This window comes from Labrus mixtus, chromosome 20 (assembly GCF_963584025.1).
Source record: "Labrus mixtus chromosome 20, fLabMix1.1, whole genome shotgun sequence".
Classification (NCBI taxonomy): Eukaryota; Metazoa; Chordata; class Actinopteri; order Labriformes; family Labridae; genus Labrus; species Labrus mixtus.
The window spans coordinates 14,435,657-14,462,464 of NC_083631.1; the positions used below are offsets into that span (position 1 = coordinate 14,435,657).

Here is a 26,808-nt window from a genome sequence, read left to right on the forward strand (position 1 = left end):
CTGTGACGGATGTTTGCGAACAGTTCCTCCCTTCCTTCCTCTTACTGTCGCTGCAGTCCTTACCCTTGGTGAAAAACCACCATAGCTGGCAGACCAAACAACCCAACCCCCCCCCCCCCCCCCACCCACACAGCTTGTAGTATGCTCAGCTGTGCTGGGACACAAACCCCATTTCCCCTGGAGAGCAATAACGCTAGCAGTAGGTTGTGCACTAAGTGATGCCAGCTCAGGGGCCTGGCATGCAGTCGTCCACTGCTGCAAACAGAAGCCCTTATACACTGAATCCATTCCCAGCACTGCAGTACCAGATGGATGGCAAACACGAATGCTCCCAGGTCCAAATCACCTCCTGCAGCTGGGTGATAGAGCCCCACAGCGGTGAAAGGGCAGGGAATGGTGAAAGTGTTTGTATTTGCTCTTTTACTGTTGTGCTCCAGTTAGCTGATGTGTAGGTCTTTTAAACAGTTGTAGCGTCACCACCTTGGTCATTTGTCTAAGCGTATGTCTGCTTTGTTGTTTTTTTGGTGCTTATTTTTCCGAAATTGGTCTTGCCATTTGTGAGACAACGTGTAATTCACTGGTGATTGCCTTCCTAATGACTCTGGAAGGCAGAGGTGCTCTCTATTCAAAGGTAAGCATAGCGTTGTCATGGGGACGATGAGTGGGCCTCTCCTCCTCATACTGGCGGGAACCGTTGAGTGGTGCTTGACTGCCCACCACCAAAAAGGTGCAAAAACATCACCACACACATGCTTACGCACACAAGTGCACATGTAGAAGTACCAACATTGTGCTACTGGCAGTGGATGAATCAGTGAGCTCTCGAGCATCTCAAAAAAGAGGAGGAGGAGGAGGAGGAGGTGGAGGAGGTGGAGAAGGGATTGTCTAGGTTGATCTAGTCACATGAATGAGTGTTACATCGGTTTTAATCAACACACTTAGGCTACAAATGACTCACTCGTTTGCATTGCTGGTTGTTGGCTATTTTAATGTTAATGTGTTCTCCGGTGCCCACCAGCCTACATGCACACACGTTATCATTCATTCATCCTCTTTATAGCATCTCTCTTTTTCTGTCTATAACTTGCATCGTAAACCCATACCTCCTCTTTTCTCCCATAATCCCACCCACAGCTCATATCTCTGCCTGCCGCCATGCTCCCATGTCTCCTATTAGGAAAGGAAATGAGGCGAAGTACCGATGCAAATATCTTGGACCCCCTCGCTGCTCTCTGACTCATCACCAAGAGACAGAAACGAGGATTGAGTGAGGCAGAGTGGAGGAAAAGGAGAGGCAGAGGTTGCAGCAAATAGACGGAAAAAAACAGCCCCCGACGTGTACAGTCGATTGGCACACAATGAAAAACGTCGAAAAGTGGATGGCGCTTTGTGAAGGCAGAGTTTATTATCATGCAGAAGGATTTTTTTTTTTTCAGGTGAAGTAGAACAACAAAGAGGAGGAAGCACCAAGCACACTGTATTATTTCTCTCTTTCTCTCTCCATCCTTCTTGTTTTGTGATGTGGCAGTGCTATCGCTCAGCCTGCAGTGCTATTACAGCACCTCTGAGGGGTCATTCGTTTTCTCTGCCTCCTGCCTTATCTCCAGCTTGCATGATTGTTTTGTAGATTTTATTTTGTTAGTGCTCAGCAATGAAAGTTTGCCTGTTGAACACACAGATTGGTATTCATTAGTATCTGTTGGAGTGCCTTGTGCGTTCATGGCTACAAGGCACCCGCTACCTGCATTGTCTTCAGGATTATTTTGCTGTTTCATTAATATAAACATCCAGAATAGTAATGTTAGGTATACTATATGATTCAAGTGCCCCACATATGTCTACATTTGCATGAAACCAAACAACATCATGATAAAAACTGCACTTTGGTGTGGTTACTCAGGTATTTTAGATTATTTGTTGTCTTCATTTCCGTTCCTTGTCTGTGATTAAAACTATGGGAGGAAGACATAAATGTACAAATAGATGAGGAAAGTGGGATTCAGTAGCACCTGATGTGGCTAAATTAGAGGGCCCTATGCCATTTAGTTTTAGAAAGTGATGGACTAAAGACTGACCAATGGATCAACCAATGCCTCGAGCAACGCTGGAATAATCCCTCAAGTGTAGTTGTTGTGTCAATAAAAATACAATTCCCTGCCTTGTAAAGACATTTGATCCAGCTGGCTGGCTGGCTGGCCCGAAAAAGATTGACCGCGCCGCCTGCGTTACAATTTTGCTTAAATGGCAACGATTTCAAGAGAGAGCACAGTGAAAGTCCTGATGAGAAAAACCATTATCTCCGCGGTCAGCTGAGCCATTCAGAACGCTGGCTCTGCTGTGCTGTTCGTGCTGTGTGACGAAACTACATGTGAAGAGACAGAGGTGATAATATGTATCATCAAGACAAGAGATAAATTGTCTCTCCATTACAGTGCCTCCAAACTGTGTCTGTGTGTCTGTGTGCGTACATGTGTGTGTTACACCTGCTGTGTTGAGAGGGCAACTCATTTTATCTCACGTTTTTGTCTCCATCCATGTTTCATGTGAAATCCTCTCCCTCTCCGTCTGACTCTCGCTCTGTTTGGCACTCCTAATATTAGTCAGGTCTAATTGCTGTGGTGAGTGCTAACTAAAAAGCTAATTAGGCCAGTGATTTCTGGTTGAAGAGGAGGAGGGAAGTCTTTTCCGGTAACCGTGTATCCTCCCTCTGCACTACCATAACTGCCCCGTCTTTGACCCTTGCATTTATTCCTCTGCCAAATTATCACAGGAAAAGCTATGTCTTTGTTCTCTGCAATCTGTTGGTGTAGTTGTTTGGCGGGAAATTTGCGCCTGCATGTTCAAAAGTTGGCTCTGGAATTACTGACAGTGGCCAGTAGAATTGTACTTGAGCAATTTTGTAGCAATTCACTGAGGAAATGGATTCTAGATCAACAGATTTGTTGAGGACTATTTTCCACCAGAGCATATGCAATAAACGCCACATTTAGCTTTTTCTGGATTGAATTGAATACGTTCCTCATAGCTTGTGTGAAAGAGCAGAACATTTTCACACCAGTCTACCAATATTCTTGTGAATTAATCTTGCTAAAATCTTTTCTGCCTGGAGGTTTTTATTTTCTCTTTTTATTTTTTTGTTTTTGCATTTCTCCCTGCATCCTCCTTCTTTCTGAGTGCAGGCAGTGTGAACAAATTAAGGCCTTGCTTATTAAACAAGTGAGCCTTTAAATTATAACAGACTGGCCTTGCATGCATGGATGACTGTCAGAGCCCTCTGCACTCTACCTCCAGCAAAAAAAACAAACACAACAGGGCAGGGCTGCGTGCACCATCCCTTATGTTGTGTCCATTCTCGCATAGTGACCTGATCTAACACTAATGTTTTTTACAAAGATGCTTGGGTGATTTAAATGATGCAGATGTACTGCAGATCATGCCTTTGTATGTGTGGTATGTGTGCCTCTTGTGTTTTTCTCTGTGTGTTTCTTTTATTATGTAAAGGGTATAAAAGGCAGAGGTTGATGCAGTTTCAAAAGCTTTTCTTCATGCAGGGAAGAGTCGCTTCTGTTTGGCATGATTGGGTTGGAATCCCAACAAATATTCAAATGGTTGTTGTCTTTCCTCAGTTGCTGATTGCAGTTGATGTTTTGCATTTAATGCGTCTCAGTTTCTGTGTGTGGAAAGCTGATTGTGTTGCGTGCGTCATATTTTTATCTCGAAGAGCAGGCTCAGAGGATGTAGGTGAAGTTGCAGAGTTTTGATTGTTGTAAGTCATGGTTTAATCACAGCAGAAACAAAGACGGTGCTCAGTAAGTGTCTGTGTTTAGTGATACCTAGTATATTTTACCCTCCCTTTTACAGTATCCTTAAGCATTCCAGTTAAAGATAATATATTTGCAGGATCTATCAAGACAAAACATTAACTTGAATCTGGAGCTAAGTGATTTGAAATATAACCCTTAGCAGGGGAATATTAAATCTACCTTAAACCCTTAAAAAAACATAATTTGTCAGAATGCATTTAGGAGATTAAATTCAGGAAAGAAACAAAACAAACCTCCCCAACGTTATGCACATTAAAAAAATAAATAAATAAATAAATAAAATGGACAACAATATCATCTCTATAATTTCTCTTAAATGAGCATTTGTTGCAGAAAGGTGTGTGACCACACGCACTCTTTTCCTCCCTAAATGTCAATCTCGGTTTTATTCTCCATTAACTGGTGAGTTTGATTCTGTGTACAAAACCTAGTCTGTTGTAGTTACAGCTATGTTTTCAGCTACATCATAACTCTACTGTATGTTTTATCAACTGTTCGGCTCAGGGAATCCTCCAAGCAGAATGGTGTACTGGATCTTGCGCACATTAAACATGGCTTTAATCGAGTGTGATCTGTTGCCACACATTTTTACTCCAGCTACAGTATTTATGCACTTTCTTTCATCCGCTGAGCATGGGTTGATTTGTCAGAGCGTTTTTGGAGCTGGCGGGCTCAGGAGGACAATTAGTGTGGGAGGAGTAGAACAAGCTCTCTGGTCAGTGAGGAGGTGTTGGCAATTTTGAGCTCTGTGTCCTCGTTTGTCACTGACGTATTCTGCCCACCACTGAAGACAGGTGTACCTGCCACCAGCAAATAAAACAATACATTATTTATTTGTTAATCAAAGTTGTTCTTATTACAAAAGCTCTCTTCCATGCCCACAGAACATCATTGTTCTTTTGTGATGACAACGTTTGATATGGTGTGTCTACAACATCCGTAGCTCGGTGTTACTTTCAGTTTTCTTGGCAAACAAAAGTTTGTTGATTACTTCTCAGGTAAATTACCCGACAAGCAAAGATTTGCTGATTTGCAAATGAAAGTGAATGTGAAAATCTAGGTTCAAATTGTTGCCAAACTCCTAATGTGAATGTATTATTCTGAATTTAACAACCCTTAATGTTGCCGGGGTCCAGACTTTTGGAACAGCCTTGCTGATTTGTCTGGCATCATGACATGAAGCGGTTTATCTATTAAAAAATTCATATTGAGCAGCGCCGGTGGCGTAATGGTTAAGTGGTGCGCGGGCTGTGGTCCTCCAGGCGGGCGGCTCAAGTTAGGATCCGACCTGTGGCTCCTTTCCTGCATGTAGTTTCCTACTCACTCTGTCTGTGATTTCCAACTCTGTCCGCTGTCCTGTCTCTACAATATAAGCACAAAAAGTCAATTTTCATTGCTAAAATTGAATCTGAAATTGAATCCTTCTCTCCTCTTCTGTGGAAGCAACATCAGGAATCTGACAAGGTGACAATAATATAGTTCAAACATCTTCTAGCCCCCTTCAGGTCAGTTTGGATCCATTTAATGTTGAACACTTTGGTTCTCAACCAAACTTCAGCTGTAACTTTGTTACCCTGTGACCCTTCACCCTCCAGCACTTAGAAAATAAGAATGACTCATTCCAGCGTGACTTCACTATTATTTGTTTACTTAAGGACAAGAAATGTCAAAGCCCCCGCCCACTGCTGCACTTCACGTCTTTCTCCCTCTGCTCTCCTCCTCCTCCTCTGCTCAAGGCCAATCTTCAGTCACATCAGCTCTTCAGCCTGCAGCGGGTATGACGCAGCGAGCTGCTCGCATTACTGATAAGGAGGAAAGATATAATGTGAGAGAACACTGAGTGTGCCAGCAAGCTGCCCAAAATGAGGTTTTGTATGATATATTTTATGACTCAGATATTTTATCAGTGGCAGAGACCTTTAAAAATGCTCTAGTCCATTTTCTTTTTGTACAAGAAACTTAAATGTGACTTTTCTTTTCACTTATATTTGTTGTTTGTCCGTCATCAGGTGAATCAGTAACTGACTGATCACAGATTAATCATGGGATTTATAGATCTACTTATAGCACATTTTCTTGTAAATAGTGTATTTGCATCAAAATTTAAGGGATTACCCCTAAAATTGTGCTCCTTGTCATGGGGACACTCCTTTTTTTTTTTTTTTTTACAAGTTGGAGTCAGTTTAGCTATCATCCTTTGAACTTAAATAGACTAGTCATACTAAACATGACAGCTTGGAATGTCAGCCAGCGACTGAACAAATGAATTAAGAGAGTGTAAACAGTTAACACTGTCAAAATCAACGAGTTAGAATCATTAAACTGTTGAGAAACATTAAAGCATGGTTCACCGTCAATTATTTGTTCCTGAAAATCATGGCCAAATTAGTAAATGGACTGCACTTGTGTTTATCTCCCTTAACAGATAAAGCACATTCACATGTTTTGCTTTTTAACCAGTCCACAAAATTAAACATCTGGGTGGTCATGATGCTTGCTGCGTTTGAATGGAGGTTCTGTGCATGGTTGATGAATGCTTATGCAAAGGCACCAAGATACAAAATACAAATTCACAATGACTGTTGATTTTTATTTTTTAAAAGTATAAACTGCAAAGGATAACAATCCATGAATTTGTCATATTTCAATAAATATTTTCTTTATCTGTAATTACTGGAACCATTTTCTAGACCCCAAACATCAGACACATTTATGTCTGTTCTGCTTGTCATTTTGTTACATGTAGTGCCACTCCCAATTCCTGCCATTGTACATCCAATTGCCTTTTGACCCTTTTTTTGTTGCCATTGTCTATTATGAGACATGACCGTAAGCCAAAGGGGGTCACGCAGCTGATGCTGTAAGCCGCCTCACTTAAGATGTAACGTAAGCGCAGCACCACAAACACATATTGGAGTAGGCTTTGTCTGGGACACTGTGACCACATTACCAGAAAGTCTTTCCATCTTACGAAAGATAATCACTGGCTCAAGTATTTGTGTATATAAATAGAGACCATTTATATAATAAAACCAACAAAACCGCCTCCTAAAATATTGTCAGGTCTCATCCAGATAGTCACACATGGTGCTTTGATTTCTGATTCTGCCTCATTCTCAGACTGTAAACTGTATGAAAATGATTGGAGTGACATGCTCCTTATTTAATCCCTTGTGTTTTTGTGTATCAGTGTGTGTCGGTGTGTGTGTGTGTTTGACCGTAAACCAAAACCACAATAATCCAGCAGAAAATGCTTAGCTGCAGGGCTGTGGTCTGACACTGTGGAGGAGTGGAGCGTCATGAGGCACAGATGTGGTTTGAGTGTAGGTGGAACGTGAATAAGGGACTTAAATAAAGCTCAGTATTTTATCTCATAAGGCTTTGAAAATGTCTCTGGGTAGGTCAAAAGACATGCTCTGTATATTAAGATGATGGACGAAAGGAAAGGAGTTGTTGCAAAATAAAGATAAAGAATTGATCTCCATCCGTCCCTCCATTATCTATACTGTTTATCTTATTCAGGGTCACAGGGGTGGGGCTAATCCCAGTATTTCTTTTGGTATGAGGCGTGGACAATTTACACACTCCATAGAATAAAAAGATGACACTCAAAGATGAGATGCAGATCCTTTCAAACGTTGCTAAGGTTTAAAATCATGAGGAGACTTCTGTTATTGCAGCCAAAATGAAGCTAATCCACAGTGATTTACACCTGTATGTGTGTCGATGACTGCATCCCTCCACACTGACGGCCCAGTCGCTACAGCAGGTGCCCTCCCCATCAACTGGCATGTTAATCATGAGGGATTAGTCCTCAAGTGGGTACAAATGTGATGGAAAATGGTTTGAATTTCACGCTAAGCCTCCGCTGGCCTGTAATCCTCTGCCCTTCACTTGAAAGAGTCGTCCGCGGGGTAAAGTGTGTGTTTTCTGTCCACTTGTGTGAGTGTGTGTCTTAGTGCAAGCCCAACTCTGTTCAAACACGGGACAAATCCTGATACACTCCTTCGCAAAAAGTCATCGTCATTGAAGCTGTTTCTCCATGACAAGATGCCGTCTCTGTACTGATATAGCCTACAACAGCACAGGGACTTGAAAGTTTACGCATCACTTTGTCTCAGGTTTGCTGAATACGCTTTTTTTTTTTTTTTTTTTTTCAAGAATAATCTGTAGCTTCTTGGATACATTTTTGCAGAACTGCGGTTTAGAAAGCAGTGTCACATGAGAGGTTGTGCTGTTGTGCTGAATATCAGCAAGACTGTCTAATCTTCTGCACCCTCACTGCGTCATGCCTATGACTGAATCATAGCTGTGCTGTTATTCAGTGCAATAACACAACCTCTCATGTGATATTACTTTGTGAACTGATGTTTGGAGAAATAGAGGGAGTAAAAAAAAAAGGAAAACATGGAGTCAGTGATAGTCTGTCAGGCTCCCCTTGGCATTTTTTGAGCATCATCTAATCAATTATATTTGTCCTCCCTGAGCAACAGAAAGCCTGGAGGGAGATAATCTTGCTGGCAAAGTAATAGATCAGTATCTCAAGGACAGTTTAGCCCCACACCCATCACACATTCAACAGAGAACAGGCTTTGGGAGAACTCTTCCTACCCTTTAACCATCACTTAGTTCTCATTCCACCTTTTAACCCTCTTCAAACACTGCATCTATAAGCCCCTCCAACCTTTCCCCCCCCTTGTTGCTTATTGCCTCTCAGCCAGGTGGTTGAGGTTACATTATCATTATGATTCACAGATGGTAAACAATCTGCACTGCGGACTAGAACCCCTTTAGCGGATGGGAAAAGGTGAACCGTTCTAGAATTTGGGACCTTGAAGATGCACTTGTGTCCTATAACTGTTACAGAGCTGCCTTTAAACAAATAACTGAATCAGCAAAAGACTGTCCTAGTCGGAAAGGAGCTAAAAAAAATCCTGTAGTTTGAAATCAGTGGATGAAAATAGAGCAAATGTTCAAATAGTGGGGAACCTAAAGTAACGAATAAATGATGTGGATATTACGGCTGCAAACTATGTGATTTCCTGTAAGCATGCTGTGACAGAAATAAAGGGCAACTGTTTGACATGAGTCAAGACGTAAAAAAACAACATCTTACCGAAGCAATGCAGTCCAGAACTGGGATCGGATTTTAAAAATTATTGGATTCTTATGCCAAATTGTCCTATTGTAATGGGAAATGAGGCAGGAAATCCCACCATATAAAACTTAGAGGGCCTGTGAGACAAACAGTTTTCTGTATTTTGTCTGAACTGAACAGTTGTGTAAATCTCCACATAAGTGTTGTTGAGAAGCGCAACTGTCCAAATTTGACGTTAATTGATAGACAAACATCGAAAAGATTTTTTTTTTTTTTTTACAAGCCCAGATAGTGATCTTACTGCTGCGGTGTTTCCACAGCTTGCATGTGTGTATAGTGGTCTGTGTGTATGTGTATCAAAAGCAAACATGAGCAGAGATGGACCTGGAGTGGATACACACACACACACACACACACACACACACACACACACACACACACACACACACACACACACACGCACACACACACAAATACACACACACTCACCCAGATGCCTCATGAATAGAGAGTAGGGTCATTTGAAATAAGTGTTGACCATGCAACTAGCAGAGTGACTGTCCTCTGTGGAGGAGAGGGATAATTCTCTTTCACACATCATTAGCTCTCCTCATCTCTGCTATGTCTGTCTGTGCGTGCTTGCGTGAGCGAGTGAGTGAGTGAGTGAGTGAGTGTGTGTTCTGCACCTGCAGCACCCAATCAGAGCTGCTCATCAGTCCCGGACCACTCCAACTCCACATCACGATGGCATCTCATTTCTGTCAGGACAGGCCCTCATTTCTTCATTCCTCTCCCTCTTTATGTCGTTCTTTCTTTAGACAGTCAGTCTCTTTTTCCTCTCACCTCATTCTCTCACTCTTGTTTCATGCTGACAGCCATTTGGTGTTGAAAAGAGGCTTTGTTTTTCTTTCTTGTATTTCTGCCATCATTCAGCTTCCTCTGCTGCTGTAAAATAGCATGTACAGTAAAAGCTGCATGCTGCTTTTCTCCTATACCAGGGATAATAACTGAAGGAGTTCATGAGTAATGGGCCAATAATTGCATAATTGGTTGAAAAAGTGCTCCCTCTCTTTGGATGCATTGTGAAACCAGGTTGTTAAACGTGAACACGTGGACGTCTTTTCACTTCCATTTTGCCGTACCTTTGTGTACCTTTTTAACTGCTGTCCCATCATCATTTTAGGGATTACTTTGTCAGAATCATTACTTTGCTAGCTGTGCATCAATAGTGAAAATCCATGACCATTACTTGTCCTGTCTCTGTGATGTGTCATTTTTTTATAAACGTTGTTGTTTCCCACACTGCTCTAATGGGGAAGATTGTTTCAAACGGTAGAAAAGTTATGAGATGTAGCCCGTTTTAGCTGCCCTTGTCTTGGGCATGTGTCTATTCCGCTCCAAACGTCTGTAAGACCTGCGACATGATTGGCTGTTCGTCATGTTTTTCTTCTTCTCTATAATGTCGGGTGGGAACTAGTTTTCAATGAGATGAGAAAGTGAATATTTTAGAATTAATTATGGTCCCATAAAGTGCAATGTTGGGGATCAAGCAGGGTGTACTATAAAAACCAACATGGCAAAACTAAAAATGTTTGCAGTCAGGATGGTTAGTGTATACTTTAGAGTCAGTTTAGGAGGTTTTTCATCAATGTACTGGTTTTCTTCCCATGATATAGATAAAACATTATACCTACACTGTCTCTGATTCAAAATATTATGAAGAGAAATGTAAAAAAATAATCATTTTGTCATTTTACTTTAAACACATCCTTTCTTATGTGGAATCTCATTATTGCGACATCAAGTTAAAACCTGCTTCACAAAGTTGTGTGATTGGAGAGAAGTTAAGAACCAAAGGGGATACTCAGCTGCTAAATGTTGGATAGGATGAGGGAGAGTCTGCTAAGCTCAATGTGTTGGCAGCTCATGTGTTCCAGTAGCCATCACTGTATGTATGGACCGCGTGCTGATAATGTCAGATCTGTATGACTGACCGGAGTCATCATGTCCCAGCTGACTTGTGTGTTAGCTGTTAACTTGCCAGCAACAATAATTTACATACTATACCTCAGAGAACAGCACTTTGCTTCTGGTGCTAAATATTTTACAAAGATGCACTAAATAATTTCACTGTGCCACTTTCTGATGCGACCTTGATACACGCAAGACATTTCCAAGGACGGTGAAGTGTTGAAGTCATCAGTCAGCGAGCTCTATTATAAAAAAGAAGATATCAAGTCCAATCAAAAGTTTACATTTGTTTATCATTAAAGATACCGCATGGGATCTTTATGGATCAACATTTGTTTAAAAAATTAAATAAAATACGGTGTCCATTTGTTGTCAGCTTGAAATCAAATAGAAACAGAATTGATCTGTTGTTCTCTGTCACAAGTCATTCAAAGAGGAAATGTGTTATATTGCAAACTAGCTCAGTGTCTTGTTCTGCAGTTCTATGATGTTCCTGGCTTACAACTGCATTTAAATGGTTAAAGAGCATCTGTTCTTGACATCGGGTCGTTGATGAAGAAGCTCATTTAAAGGACGTTTTAAAGCAGGGGGAGACAGTTTTCGATCCATTTTCATTTGGACCAGCAGAGGCGGGCATAATGCTGTTGTTCTCCAGCAGATCTTCCCGTTAGCACATCTGGAGGGCCAAAGACTTCACTTAGTTGACGTTTATCGGCTTTCAGAACTTTCTGCCCACACATGTTGACAGTTTAGCCGCTGTCATAATTCTGTCAAACCAAGAATCCTGGAGTATGGGTGGGACTTTCTAAAAATACAGCAAGTTTTGGGTTGAATTTCTCAATCGTTGCTCTTCGCCCTACAGAAACTCTATAACAAGTAAGACTGTAATTAGTCCAACACTAATTGATACTACACACAAGCCAGGTGTGATGAAGGGTTAAGCCCCAATGTGTTGCTGTTAATAAAAGAGAATGATTTAATTCTTGTCTTCCCCAGTATGTTTTTACTGTTAATCTGTTTCTGTGTAACCATCAGACCATGACGCGTGTATCTAGTCAGACTAGGATCAAGCAGTTCAAGCTATACATAGAAATTGACAAAAACAAACTGGACGGTCTACCAGTACAAGGCCAGAAGAAAATTAGAGTTAGGTCGATGGCAGCTGATTTTTAAGTTGCACATGCTGGCAATCAAGCAACAGCACTTATCCATAGCCAGTGTCTCGAAGGTAATCGATCAAACATAATCTAAGTTGAGTCCTGCTGTAACGCCCAGCGACATTCTGTCTCATCACCACTGTATCCACTGATCCATCACACTATTCTAAGAGCGTAGCTGGCGTAACAGACAGTGTGGCACAAAAGCAACACATCATAACTGATCCACTGACGTGTCAAACGTCTTGTTGGAGAGGTAACTTAAAGGTGTAGTCTGTTACACATTATTCTTATGGCCTCATTACGCTATGCTGCCACAGTCGAGGTGGTAATTAAAGCAACGTGTATTTGCATAGCACCTATCAAGAACAGATGTCACAAAGTGCTGCACGATAAAAGATTAAAATGCAAGCGGAGAGAGCTACAGACAACAATAAGACAATTACATCCATAAAAAGGAAAGTCTAAACAAATGAGGCTTCAGCTAATTTTTAAAAATGTCCACAGATTTCACAGCTCTCAGTTCTGGTGGGAGACAGGTCCAGAGTCTCAAAAGCACAGTCTGCTTTAGTGTTAAGTACCATATGAGGAACAACTAGCAAACAAAGCTCAGAAGACCTCAGAGTCCTGCTAGTGTTGTTCAGCTTCAGCAAATATTCAATGTAAGCAGGGACTCGACCATGCAGCGCTCTAAACACGATAACAAGAGTTCAATAGGGAATTCTGGAGTGCAACGATATGAGTTGATATGTTCTGTCATTGTACTTTGATTGTAGAAGTTTATATTTGAAGTTTTAATTCAATATTAAAACTTAAAATTCAACTTTAATTAAGACATTCATTGGAGACAGGCTTTTAGTTGATACAATATTTTTTCTTCTTTTTTACTTTCTACTTGAAACATCTTTTGAACTGTCAAAGACATACAAGCACTTTGACAATTGTAAGTTGTTGTAACAAGTGTTCTCTCGAGGAAAATCAAATGGGATTAATTGTAGGTTTAACCCTGACTTTTCATAATTGATGCCTTTTTTTTTTTCTAAAAACATTCATATAGTGGCTTCAATAAGTAATCCTAGTTCCTGAGGTTTGAAGAAAAAAAAATAAGAAAATTAATCTGAGGAAATCTAAAGCAAGTATAGTTGATAATTTTGATATGAAAATGTACTAAATGACATTGTTAAACTATGAATTAGTTGTAAAGGCTTGGCTCAAAGTGATAATCCACAGAGTTAGGAAAAGGCAGTCCCATTCTGCTTTATAAATCATATATATATTTTTTTATCTCTACTGTTTTTGACTCTCACCATTCACATAGCATCTTTTCTGTCCAAAAAAAATCTGCACTTGCATGTTTAAGGACAACATTATTTCCTTTTGTACCGCCACCAGATTATCTGAATTCAGAAGGTCTCTTATATATATTTTTTTTAATGTGTTATTTCAACCTGTTGTAATAACCTCAAAGGGAATACTTATGCCTCTTTTTCCCGTAGACTTGTATAGGTCATTTATAATTGTAACCTGTCCACAACCTTTTCTATAAACACTCCTGAGCTTTGTTCGGCTACTCTGACTTGATCCTCTGCTTCTGCTGTTATCATGTTCATCAGTGGTTTATAGCTTGATCGATGTGCTCCTGTTTGCTTTGTCACTAGCAGTAAGACATGATGGAAGGGGTCTTTGTTCCTAACTGTTTTCCCAAAATACATTATGTAACAGATTCATAACCAGCAGTGAATTGTCTTAACAGCTATAAAGAGCATGCAAATTCTGTTTACTGCCAAGCGCTGAATAATTGATATGGTGATAAAACTCTTTTCCTGCTGGAGTCGTTTTGTCACTGAAGGCTGAGGTGGAGGCACAGAGGAATGTTCTCTTATAAATCGCCTGCTAATTGTGAGTGGCAACTTGATTGATTCACTTTACATCCTGCGAGAGCAATTGACGACACACAGACATTATCACATGTCATATACAATCATGCAAATGTGTTCACTCTCACACACTCGTTTCGGTGTTAAAGGACTGCTATGTAATTAGCCTAGTTTAGCAGTGTTAATAGGTTCCTCGGGGTCTGTTACATTCTGATAGAAAAAAAAAAAAATGGAGAAGATGTGCCAGCGTTTGCAGAGAGGGAGGGGGTGTAAGTGTGCAGCAACACAGCTTCTGCTTTAAGCACTACATTATGACCAACCTACTCGTACCTCAGGCCTTACAGGTCCCTTGAGCGCCGTACATCAGAGAGGAAATTGCCAACATGCTCAAACATGTAATACAGGCGTTGAATAAGATTGAGCGTGCAGAGATGGATCTGCTTGCAGTGCAAGATAGATTTTTTTAAAGGGGTAGTTAAACTGACATTGTTGGCACAGTTGGAGGTGAAAGGGCTGGCATCTTTTCTTTAAACCAACATGGAGGTTTTATTTTTTTTTGGAGATGACACCAGAGGAACTTGAAAAGTGGTTCTCATGTTTTTTTAAACTGTAGATGTGTTGCTGCAATTGTGTTTTATTAATCCTGGCAAACCCACTCTGTTGCTCAGCCTCGTTCTCTGCAGGCGCTCAAGGGTTGCATGTTACCCAGATAGCACAAAGAGGTCACTGAAAGCTGATTTATCGCTGGGCAAGTGTGTTGTCTGCTCACTCTCAATGACTTTTGGAAAGCATCCAAACACAGAATGAGTCTGTTGTAAAGAGGTTAACAAAGCAGACACACTTCCTCATCAGAGACTTGGAATGGATGCCGCTCAGATTTCAGGAGTGTGCCCGTGCTGTTCGCCTTCCACCATCACTTCCACTTCACTCTCAGAGTCTCCGCTGCGTGCAGCCTCACTCTGATTGCTCTGTCTCCACATTTGGAGCACATGGGGTCTGATTATAATGTCAGCCATACATATGCAGCAGAAAGGAAGCACATGCAACTCCAAAATGTGTGACCCCTAGTAGCCTACTGACGGCAGAAAAATAAAATAAAATGTTTTTAAAAGGAAGTCCATGGGTCAGTAGTTGAAAGCAGCCATTGTGTTGTTCTCTAAAATGGAAATTGAAACTATGAATGCTGTAATTCTTTGCAAAGAACAAATGGTTTGAATCTGCAAAGCTTTCTACAGCTTGCACAGATTTGTTTCGGCAGCGGCTCAGTCTTCACACTTGAACTGTAATAAATCCCCTCGCTAAGAACTTGTTGACAAAAAGATTTGGATTAGGTTATTTTGATTAGATTAAGTTAGATTATTGGATTATATGAAATCAGAGTTGCAGACTCTGTAAAGCCTGCTGATCAAAGAGCCGTATATTGGAGCATTATTAGAGGAACATTATTGAGAGCGACAAACAGCTGAGAGTTAACAACGGCATGTGAAGTGTTTGTGTGTCTTTGTGGGAGGAAAATTGCTTGGAGATAAAAAATAATAATAATGTGTGCAGGGAGAGCTCAATGGCAATGGCAAGTTTAAATGTTTATAGAACCATCTGAATTGAAGTCAGAAGTAACTGCATACGTCACTACCTTTTATTCATCACCAGTCTTTTTATATCTTTGTTCGTCTTTCTCCTGATTTTCTCTCTCCGGGTTACACTTCAAAAAGGCTACCCGGGAAACGTATCTCATTTTCCCACAATTCAGTTTTCGTTTACTTATCCAAGGTTTAGAATGCCTATATTTCTTTTTACGTTATTTCTTGAAAGGACCAATATGTAAGACATCTATTGAGCATAAAATGACCTTACTGTATACTCAGACATTAAAGAGACATGCTATGTTGAAGTGCTGGCTTCTCTGACAACAGTGCAGCAGCCAGTGTGTCCTCCTTCTAAGTTTCGATTCTGGTCCAGAATGGTAAGGGAGGCTGTTTTAAGGCACCCCCACACGGCCGTTTTGGACGCCCCTCAGTTTGCCAGGCAAACAGCAAACCAACAGGTGTTACAGCGATGAAAGCAGGCAAGGGAATTTGTTCAGAATATAACTGATTCTACCTGACCTTAAAAGCTTCAGCATTTTTCTAATTAACAACCAGAAATGTGATAAAACTAGGATACGTATTGGAAATGTTTTTGAAAAAGGAGAGAGGTTAGAACGCAGAAAGTTTTCAAGACCAATGTGGCGCTGGATAAATACTGAAGCTTCTGTGTCCGTGACATTGCAACCTGCGTGCACATCCAGTCTAGGAAGAAGGGGGCGGGGGGGGGGGGGAGACTGCGCTCTCCAGTGTTTTTAATGTGGACTGCAGTACCCATTTTGAACGCTAGGTGTCAGAGTTACATTTTTCAATTTTGAATGTAACGGCAAAGCTTTAAAACCTTAAATTTTCTCTTTTTGAGGTCTGTCCTGAAATGTTTTTGCTTATTCCAAAGTTGCAGTTATCCATTTTTTTAATAGTCATGTTGAAAAACATGACTTTGTATTTTAGTGTCTTTCAGCTTGATGTTTTGGTTTTGTGGCTTGCAGCTCTGCTCGCACATACCGTTCACAGCCGCTACAGTACAACATGTAAGACCGAAAAGGTAAATTCTTGCTGATCAAAGTCAAACATTTAGCAGCTAGAAAAGGCTGGTATTACTCCAGCATGTAGCGGACCTAAATAGAGCTAAAAGGGGTTTGGATCAGACTCCTACACTTATCAGGACCCAGAAACCACTAAAGAATGCTTATAGTGTTAGCTTTTTTTAATTATGTTTCGCTTTGATCCAATACTTTTAAGTTGCCCCAAAAATGAATAAATGAATTAGAGTCATTTTTCAGTGTTTTTTTGTTGAATGTTTGCCGTATCTGAATCTCTGGGACACACATTCATTTCCTTTAGAAGAGAGAGAGAGCTTTTTTTTGCAGTGTACACACAGCATATGTTTAACCCACTCTCTTAACCTCTTTCTTTCAATCAGTTTGCTATTCTTCCTACCATCTATAAATATTGTCTCCCCCTTTAATCGTTTCCCTTTCTTCTGTCCGTGTCCCTGTGAGTCGCATGGCAACGTAAAAATAACGAGTGCTTGAAGTTGTGTGCAAATAATCCTTCCTCTTGTTGGGATTGCGATTACACAGATGGATGCAGGGCTCACATGCCAGCATCAACACCTAAGTTGATCCCCTGGATAACACAGTTGGATACTCACTCTTAGGTATACCCCAACACACATACACACACAGATAGTCATGTGCAGCTGAATCACACTCTGCTGAAACAGCATTTTAGCAGCAGCAGTTGTGCTCTTTATCTCCCTTTACTGGGACAGATCTGCCTTTGAGACCCATTCCTGCAGTGCTGATGATGCATGTCCATTTGTCTGTGTGTGTGTGCATATTTAGTTTTATTTAGTTGGTCTCATTTGGAATCACAGCTCATCAAGCCATTTGCTTAATTTTCCTGTAAAAAAAAAAAAATATTTGATTCCAGATGCTGTGAGACAAAGTTGCTCAAGTGTTTGTTTATGTGCTGCATGAATAAATCACATTTTGTTTAGGCTACAATGGAGCCGGCAATTTGTCAGTATGACAAACTGCATGTGAGGGAGAAGGACTCGGCTGTCTGTGTCTAATGAATTTCCTCCGACAGAACTAATGTCATTAAGGACAGGTAAGAGTGAGGCTAATGCAATCAGATCCTTGCAGTAATTACAACTGTCCCCAGTCGGGCCGTGATATGCCACAGCAAGAAGGGAAGAAGCTCATTAGGGGTGTTTTTAGGAGCTTCCTCCCTTCAAGGTGTCAGTAGATCCACTGAGTGGAAAATCCAGAGACGGATTGAATCTGGCAGCGCAAAGTCGACTGGAAGTTTTGGGCTTTTGAATTTGGTCCGGCATGTGAGTGCTGCTAATGTTTGAGCTACATTGCTATTGCACGCTCATGACCTTTGCATGCCTTGAAGTCTGTGCTGAAGGCTGTCCGAACCCACAATGCATCTGGTCAACAATGGACTTTGAGCTGACTTCATGCAAACTTCCAGAGAGTCACTCACATTTTTACCTATAACTTACTACAATACTGACCCGATGTTGTTGTTTTCCAAATGAAAAAAAAAAATATATAAATATGTATATTTTTAAGTGTATAAAAAAACTACTATTTCAGTATTTCTCGGGTAAAGTGCCACATTCTGACAGAGGACTATATAGACAACAACATAAGACAGTTAGTCTGACATTTGGATTAAGCCTACCTTTTTATTCTGTTCATTGCAAGTAAAAGAACCCAAGTTTGCCTAAAATCTATTTTATTAAGTTAAACTAAATATAAGTACAAAAAGTCCCAACCGGCACTCTTGCAGAAATACTTTGAAGATTATTTTCAAAATGTAACATTTAAAGCCTTTATGATAAAGCTGTCACCAGAGCTTGCACTATAAAAGCATCACAGTGACAGTTTTAAATCTGCTGTGAGAGATTTAAAGCGGAGAGCTGACTGTCGCTGTGATGTGCTGCGGGATGAACATGACAGCATTAATTTCGTGACAGCAAGGGCCTTTAACTTTCTGTCACTTCACCTGCTAGCTGGGGTGTCTGAACCTGTTAAGGGTACTCTGGTCAAACGGCGCAGAGTCGTCAGTACATGGTTTATACGAGTCTGTGAGAAGGAACATCTGCTGCACACATCTCTGCCACCAGAAGCTGTTTTTGACCACAGAAGCCATCCGTTTCACTGTGGTGTGCTTTTTATTTTTCGAGTCAGAATCATCTACCCACTGTGAAACATATTTGTTAAAAAGCATGTTTACAAACAGGGAGGGAAGTGATTTATTTTTTTTGCACAGTGGAAATAAAGTTCCTATTAAGAAGTCGTATTCGTGCTCAGGCTGAACAGCATGAGAAACAACACTGAACACAGGTGCAACTTCCATCCCTCCTCCTCGCCTGAAGGTTATCTGTTTCTTCCCATCTCCATCAGTCATGCTATCCGGGCTACAGCTGCACCCCCTGTTGTCTGCGGAGTGCATGCAATGGCTTTGTGTCACACAAACTGATGTGAGAAAATTCCGTGATTTTGTCACTATAGAGTGTGGAAGCCTCCTGGCTCTGCAGAGAACTGTTTAAGCATATCAGACGAGAAGAAGATGAGTTGATAGCGGCACGTCTGTCTTACTTAGTCTATTTTATTCATTTTTAAATATATTCAGGATTATTCTCCTTATCTAAAAGCTAAAACTGCATCTCCTCTCCCTGCATTACCTGTGTCCAGTCAGCGCTGAACTAATCCCATTCCCCTGACGTGTGACAGAGAACAAAACAGCTTCCAGAGACTGAGACAGCTGATTGTTAATATGTGCTCGAAATTAAAGAAATGCAAGCGTGAGGACTTTTCTCAGTGGCTGTCTAACACTCATGATTCTGTGTGTTGTTCAGTTTAGTTGTAACTGATGTGTGCTGGAGCAAAGACTGACGCGCGGCTAAAAGCTCAGGCCAATGCAGATTGTAAAATAAACACCTCTTAGATATTCCTTTGGAGAAATGGCACTCCACTGTGTGCGTGTGTGCGTGTGTGTGTGTGTGTGTGTGTGTTTTGACTGTGGCTTTGCCTGGGTTTGCCACTGTCTAAGTATATCTAGTGTTGTATGGAACCGCTCCCAGTGTCTGTGGTTACTCCTATTGGGCAGTTCCCCAGTTAGGTCTGTGGTGAAATGAGAACAAGGTGAATGTGGCCCTGCTTTTCACTAAAGACTAACTTTAGCATACTTGAGGCAGACTTGTTTTTGAATAAGAGTGCAAAAACTGGAATGCTCTCCCCCCCCCCCCCCCAGAAAAACAAAAAAAAAAAATGAATAAGGCCATAGTGGTTGGAAACGGCAGTGCAGTAGTTGTGTGCCCTTTTCAAAATTGTTTATAGAGGTTTTTGCTTTGGGGCACGACAAATGCACAATTTATGTATTATTACAAAAACAGTACCAACCTGTTGTAGAATTTGCTGCAGACTAGATAGTAAAAGTGGTTAATGGACTGTCAAATCATTATGTCTTCCAAATATAAAGGCTGGTTTCTGTTCCTGAAGAAACTAGATTGTTCACTGTGGATTAATCTTCTTTACTGAACATGACAAACTATGGCCTAGTGGAATAGAGGAAAATATTTTTTTTTTTCGTCGGACTGTAAATAGCCAAATGTCTCCAAACTACTGAAGCTGAGCGTGCTTTCTTGTCGACGATGTTTTCTCCTGCTTTGAGCTGGTAGGCTCAGTGTTTTCCTCAGTGTCGCTATCGCTCAGCTCCTCATTTCGGCTGTGTTTCTATTCTGCTCCAAACATCTGTAAGCCCACCTAGCCGGCAACATGATTGGCTGTTCTTCGTCTCTTGGTTCTTCTCTTTAAAGTCAGGTGACAACTAGTGTTTAAGGCACATGTGCACCACCTTTTCCCAGTGTTTGGGTGCTGTAATAACAGGTAGATTGATCAAACTTTGATCAAATATTTGTTATGGAGAAAATGCCATTCCCCATAGTTGTTACCATGGTGAGCAGCAACTGAATTTAACTTGAAAAATGTTTGAAGTTTTTTTTTTGTGTCTAGTTGAGAATATAATTACACAAAAGGAGATATGCACTTTAGTTCAATTCATGTGCAGATATAGTTCTTTATGCATGATGCCTGATAATAGGTTGACCGAAATCTAGTTTACGAAAGCATTTCCAACATGGCGACCACCACGGATGGGCTTCATGGGTGACGTCGCTGAGATTACATCCATGTTTTATACTATCTATTGTTTGCACATACAACCCCAAAAATATGCTTCTACGTGTGCTTTCTCCTAAACAACATTAAAAGGAAAAATAGAGTCTGTGCATCACTCAATTAGAGATTGGCACACATTGATAGCTACTCCCTCAGGGGCTGCACCTTGAAAATGTGGGAATATATCAGTATAAAAAAAACATGCAAATGGAGTTGAACAAACGCATTCAGTTTGTGTGAAAGACAAACAAATTGAGAAGGATCGATATGACTGCTTGTTGGCAGCATGCCTGTTATACAAGAGGAAGACATCGTAAGAGGTTTAAAAGGGGCACACAAACTCTAATCAAGAGAATGACCAAGCTGCATGGCCGAGCAAAATTCTGTTGACCTCAGACTAAATGGGCACAGTCTCTGTACTGGATGAGACTTTAATGTATGTGTGAGCGTTAATATTTAACATAAATGGTGAAACATTGCTGCAAGATAGGAGCAGCAAAAAAATATTTCCATCTAAAAAGAGTGAATGTCATTCCTTTTTAAAATCTGAGTTGTAGCCACGCTAGCGGCAGTTCCAAGGATGGTGACCTCTGTGAGTCATTTTGCTGAAATAAAGGTCACATTGGTTGTGTGCATTTATGCTGTCTACATAAATCAACGGAACTGAAACAGGAACAAAACTATACATTAAATTGTGAATGCTTGCACAATGATTAACGTATTTGTTCCTCATGAAGTAGATATGACTCTTCAGTGTTATTTTTCTTACGCTAGATGTGGAGGTTTTATTGAAGTAAAGTATAACTTTCTCCATTAGCCTGCTGCTGTAATCAGTCACTCCTCTATCTCCCCCTCCTTCTTCCAAACTCTTGTTCTTTTATCTTTTCTAATACCCGCTTTTCAACGGGATTAATAAACTAAACAGGACTAAACACACACACACACACACACACACACACACATGTTTAGGAGCACACAAACACAATTACACATACAAACAGCCTGAGTGATAAGATCAGTGTGATGTTGTATAAATTTCCCCCCCGGTGAAACTTTTTTTTTTTGTTTTTACTAGGACAAGCTGAAAAACGCTCATGCACAAGCAAACACATAAACACACACACACGCTGTGAACAAATGCCCTCCCTGTGTGCTGCCAGAGAACTGCTGCAAACAAAGATTAGAGAAAAAACATCAATTTATGTGCCACTGCTTTTTATTTACTCCCGGGCTCGAGCTGGGTCTGACAGGGACTGCAAACACTCTCTCCTATGCAGCTTTCCACTCCAAAGCCAGCCACACTGTAGTTGTCCCCTCATTTTCAATGACACAGAACTGATTCCAGTATTATTACACTCATTAGAGAACTGTAGCTTGGACTCCACATAATCAACAGTGAAGCACTGGACACAAAGACATTGGACTTCAAAGACTTCAGCCTGTTCTGTCGTTGCAGTAATGAGAATTCAGCCGTGATGACAGTAATTTGACTTTGATAAAGGCAATTATACAAGCACTTTTGTACTGCCTGCGTCCTTCTCTCTCTGCCTCTTTCTGCCTTCAATGGCCTGACGTAGTCAACTGCTCTGACTTCTGCTTGATTGTGTGGAAAGTTAAGATCCTTACCCTCCTGAAAAATGTCTGACAAGAACAGCAGAATCATCTTATTTACAGCCCGAACTGTCAAAACTGTTAATTGCTTAGGAATGCTACCCGTTGACGTTTTAAGATACCACAGTTTGGACCAAAATATTTTCCTCCCTTTCCTCCCTTCCTTCATTTACTGCAATGCTTGTGTAGTCGTTTATCTCCTGAGGCAGTATGCATAGTTAAAATGTGTGTGTTCTGGCTGATGTAATGCTTGTTTCACCTGATCGGATTGATTTTTTTGTTGATTGTTTTATTTCATTTTCATTATTGAGGTCAGTCCATGTGCTCTGGGAAGCAGATAAAATGAGTCGAGTCTGAACAGATACTGTGTGTATGTGAGCGTTGCACTTGTGTCTTTGTGAATTTGTGTCCCCCTCTCATCATTGTGATTTAGGAGCCGCTAACATGCCTGCAGTGTTTTCACTGGTCCATCTGGAGGCCAGTTTTTGTCTGCACTTTGGAGAACCGACACCCCAATGCCAACTGTGTCCACACAGTGGATGGGTGGGGTGACCGTCGCGGTGGGCCCCCGTGGTTAGAGCTGGTTTAAGCTGAGGAAAGTGCTGTAGTATTTCAGGATCAGTGAGCAGCAGACACAGGCTCATAAATAGAGTTTTTATTGCTGAGCTGCTGTGCTGCGTGAGCGGGGCTCTTTCAGCACGATCACAGCAGTGATTGATGGTTCCTGTGTGAACAGAGGAGGGTGTGCGCGCTGCGGGCAGAGGGGCACATCATACAGAGGAAGCAGCCGACATGGCGAGACTGGCAGCGACTCCCCCCTCCCCCACCTCCCCCAGGGTTCCCCCCTTGACAATCTCCCGCCCTGTGTCAACCTTCAGGTCTATGTGTGTGTGAGTTTGTGTGTCTGCCGCCAGGTCTCTGAGTGTGCGTCAGCCTGCAGGTCTTTGAGTGTGTCAGCCTATGTCTGGGTGTGCGCATCAGCCTGCAGGTCTCTGTGTGCAGACACAGCATGGGCTCTGTCTCACACATCTCTAACCTAGAGCCTGCAGTCTTTCTAGTCTGAAGGCTATTGAAGTATTTTTCTATAACATTAAAAATGTATGACTGGGAAAATACAAAGATACAAAACAAATGTATAACGACAAAGTCTCATTTGATCGTCAGTGAGTGATCCAGGTGGCTTCTTTTTCAGGTGAAAAAAATGCTCTGGGTTGGTTGTCGTTCTGTGAACAAAAAAGAAAGAAAGAAGGGAAAACACAGACAGCTGAATGTGAGGAGAGCTCTATTGTAGGTTTAAACTCTTAGACTTTGTGTTCAGGGAATATTTTGTCTGCCAGTAGCTTGACAATTTAAAGCCACTATACTATAACGTAATTCACATTTAAAAAGGCAGATGGTGATGCTGATAAAAAAATACTGAACTTTAATTCATGCTGCCAAAATATCAGGTGAACCTAAGGTAAGCTTTTCTAAAGGAAACTGCACAACAACAAAACAAAATCACAGTCAGCTTCCAAAGCTAAACGCACTGATTTTATGAAGAGGACTCTTTCTCATGTTTGTACCCGACTGGTCTTTATGGTGTCGTTATGCTCTTTTCCTTTTGTGCAGATAAACATGAGATGTAAAAGAAAATTGGCACGCATGAAGTTCAGACCCTCTTTTGAGTCCTGGACCTGCATTTAAAGTCTGGAAACACATGACCAGTCTCCAGTATCCCCTTATATAGGACAGTTAATGTTCTATGAAGAACTGCACTCTGACTGCAGGTTGTGATGGAGGACAGAGGGCTGTAATAAACGCTGCGTACGTTCTGTTCTGCAGGTCTTCATTGAGGGTAGTGTTTTTACAACCATGCTAATTTGGGGCGGCTCGTTCCGTAGTTTGGCGGGGCTGCGAGGAGGTTGCGTGGTTAAGGACCACAGAGATTTTTTTCATTCGGTGCCAGAGAGCAGCATCGCTTGAAGCTTTTGAGAAAACATCTGATGGAGCCTCTTGAGTGCTCCCAGATTGGCAACGTGAATAGCAGCTTTCATGGAGGCTGCTCGGCCTAATGTGTTTTTGAGCCCTGCGTTTGTGTGTGTGTGTGTGTGTGTGTGTGTGTGAGAGAGAGTTTTTCATGCACATAGGTATGCGCATGCATCATAGACTCCACTTCACTTTAATCTCTCTCTATGTGTGTGTGTGTCTGCGAATGTGTGTTTCTGAGCAGTTTGTGTGTTTACGCAAATAACTCAAGGCTGAGGCAAAAAGCCAGCAACAGAAAAGCACAGCTGGGTGTATTTCTGGGACTTCTTATTCCAGTAGTGATGTCTCAGTCCTTCACAGAGCTACTGTAGACCTACCTTTTCATTTATTCATGAAGACAGTAGCTGCAGAACAAACAGCTCTTCTCTCCTGGGATGTCGTCTTCTCTGACCACAGAGCACTCCAGACAAACTGAGATGTTCAAGCGATGTCCTTTTTTTCCGACAGAAATGTCACTTCGCTTCATTGTATCTTTTGGTATCAGTGCCCTGCTCTCCGGTTAACCTCCATATATCCAGGTCAGGCAGGGCTGTTATGGTTTCAAATGTTTCCGGTGAGATGCACAAACATAGCACATGGGAGAAGCGTGTCATCTTAAGCTCCCACACACTTGTAAGTCTACCACAGTTGCTGTTCTATCCGGAACTCTGACGTCCTAATTTGAACCTTGATGTCAGGCAAACATCCTCAGAGCTGTTTCCTAAGCCCCGACTCCCTCTTGTTTTCCTGTTTGTCTATCAGAATAAAGCACGGCTTGGCTGAAATTCTCCACAGAGGCAGTACAGATACCGCTACAGCATTTTGGCTTGTGCAGATTTCGAGCAGGCATGGAGTCATCACATGTGCGGCAGCTTGACAGAGGGGCCTTGGTAGTCCTCAGAGAGCCTCGCTGCAGCTCTCTGTCTCCCCCAAGTGGTGTGTCACTGCACCCCTGGAACACCACCATCTCCACATTATCTGTGCCCTCGCTCTCTCGTTTTCTGATATCTTAATGAGTGTGTGTGTGTGTGTGTGTGTGTGTGTGTGTGTAAACAACAGGTGTCACCTTGTTTGGAGGGTGCTGAAAAGCATGACTTGCATGTGGGAGGTAACATGCCACGCACTCCCGACAAAGCTTTGAAAATCAGTGGCATTTTTCGCCCCTGTGTGCACTGCCGCTATCAGTTTTAAACAGACGGGCTTTGTGTGCTGGGTCAGCCAGTTCAGCCTAGACTTTGGAAAATGATACCTCAATCCCTGGGACTATACTCCATGCTGTGTTGCAAATGCAAACACTGGAGCATCAGTAAGAGAGGGCGCATCAGACACGTGTACCCTGAAAATGTTTTGAACATGAAGTCATCAAACACCTGACCTTAAGAGTGTCTTTCTTTTGTATTTATCCTGCCATCTTCTCCTTTTCCCCCAGGTATGAAACGTCCGTTTAGCCCGTCGGCTCTGCCTGACGTCGAGCTGGAAAGGAGGGGGTTTGGTGGCAGGCTCATGCAGATGGATGGCGAGGTGTACTGCGATGCCCAGGATGAGGGTGCAGTACAGGACGAGCAATCAGCAGGGGGTGCCCTGCCCTCTGCTCTCTGCAGAGCCAAAAGGGAGAGAAAGCATCGGAGCTACACACTGTGTGAGGTCTGCAACATCCAACTCAACTCAGCGGCACAGGCCCAGATCCACTACAACGGCAAATCGCACCAAAAAAGACTCAAGCAGATCAGCAATGGCAAGATGGCGAGTAATACAGGTAGGCAGGGAGTGATATGTGACAATCCAATGAGTTTGTTTATGGTTGCAAAATGAACATTGGGTATAGTATCCTGCTGCTGGATTCTTTACCCTTGTGTGGCACAATAGGGGCATGGAGATTTACACAATCCCACACAGTGTTCACATTACATTGTCACCAGCCTCTGTGTGCCAATCCTCGCTACTTGTATTCAATAGAAGTAAAACAAATTGGATTCTATTTGCTGAAATGTGTTCAGACAGAGCCTTAGGCTGAGGAGACACACAAACACACCCACACACACACACACACACACACACACACACATAAACACACACACACACACAATCAGAGTAGAGCGTACTGAAGTTAGTGAGTGAGAAGCTAATTAAGTGCTGCTTGTGTTTGATGGTTGTGATCCTAGGAGTGATGCGGCAGGAGTTAAGTCGGACATTTTGTCATTCTAGTCACAGCCTCGATTAGGACGCCGCTCCGAGGGAATCAAGCTCTCACTTAAGTTTATTCATTCGCACTCTGGGTCTCTCTTATGCTCTTTCCTCAGCCTCCGCAGAAGGATGCACACAAAAATATGCCCCCACAAACTAAAAACGCACACAAGTTTAAAAGTGTGCAGACCGCAGACCAGCTCACATAACCCTTTGAAAAGAGTATGCACAGAAATGACCATTCATACATGTTTGCTCTGTGAGTAGAGAGGGTCGTCTGAGAACTAAGAAACCTGCT

The 26,808-nt window shown here is 41.8% G+C and overlaps 1 protein-coding gene across 2 annotated transcripts in view; it reads left to right on the forward strand.

Annotated features, from left to right (window-relative positions):
• znf385c (zinc finger protein 385C) overlaps nt 1-26,808 on the forward strand; it is a 114,772-nt gene that overhangs the window by 15,056 nt on the left and 72,908 nt on the right. For both annotated transcript variants that reach the window (XM_061065525.1, XM_061065527.1), the window contains exon 2: nt 25,756-26,082. In XM_061065525.1, the coding sequence (XP_060921508.1) occupies nt 25,758-26,082 (325 nt within the window). In that variant the 5' untranslated portion in view covers nt 25,756-25,757. The remainder of the gene's footprint in view (nt 1-25,755; nt 26,083-26,808) is intronic.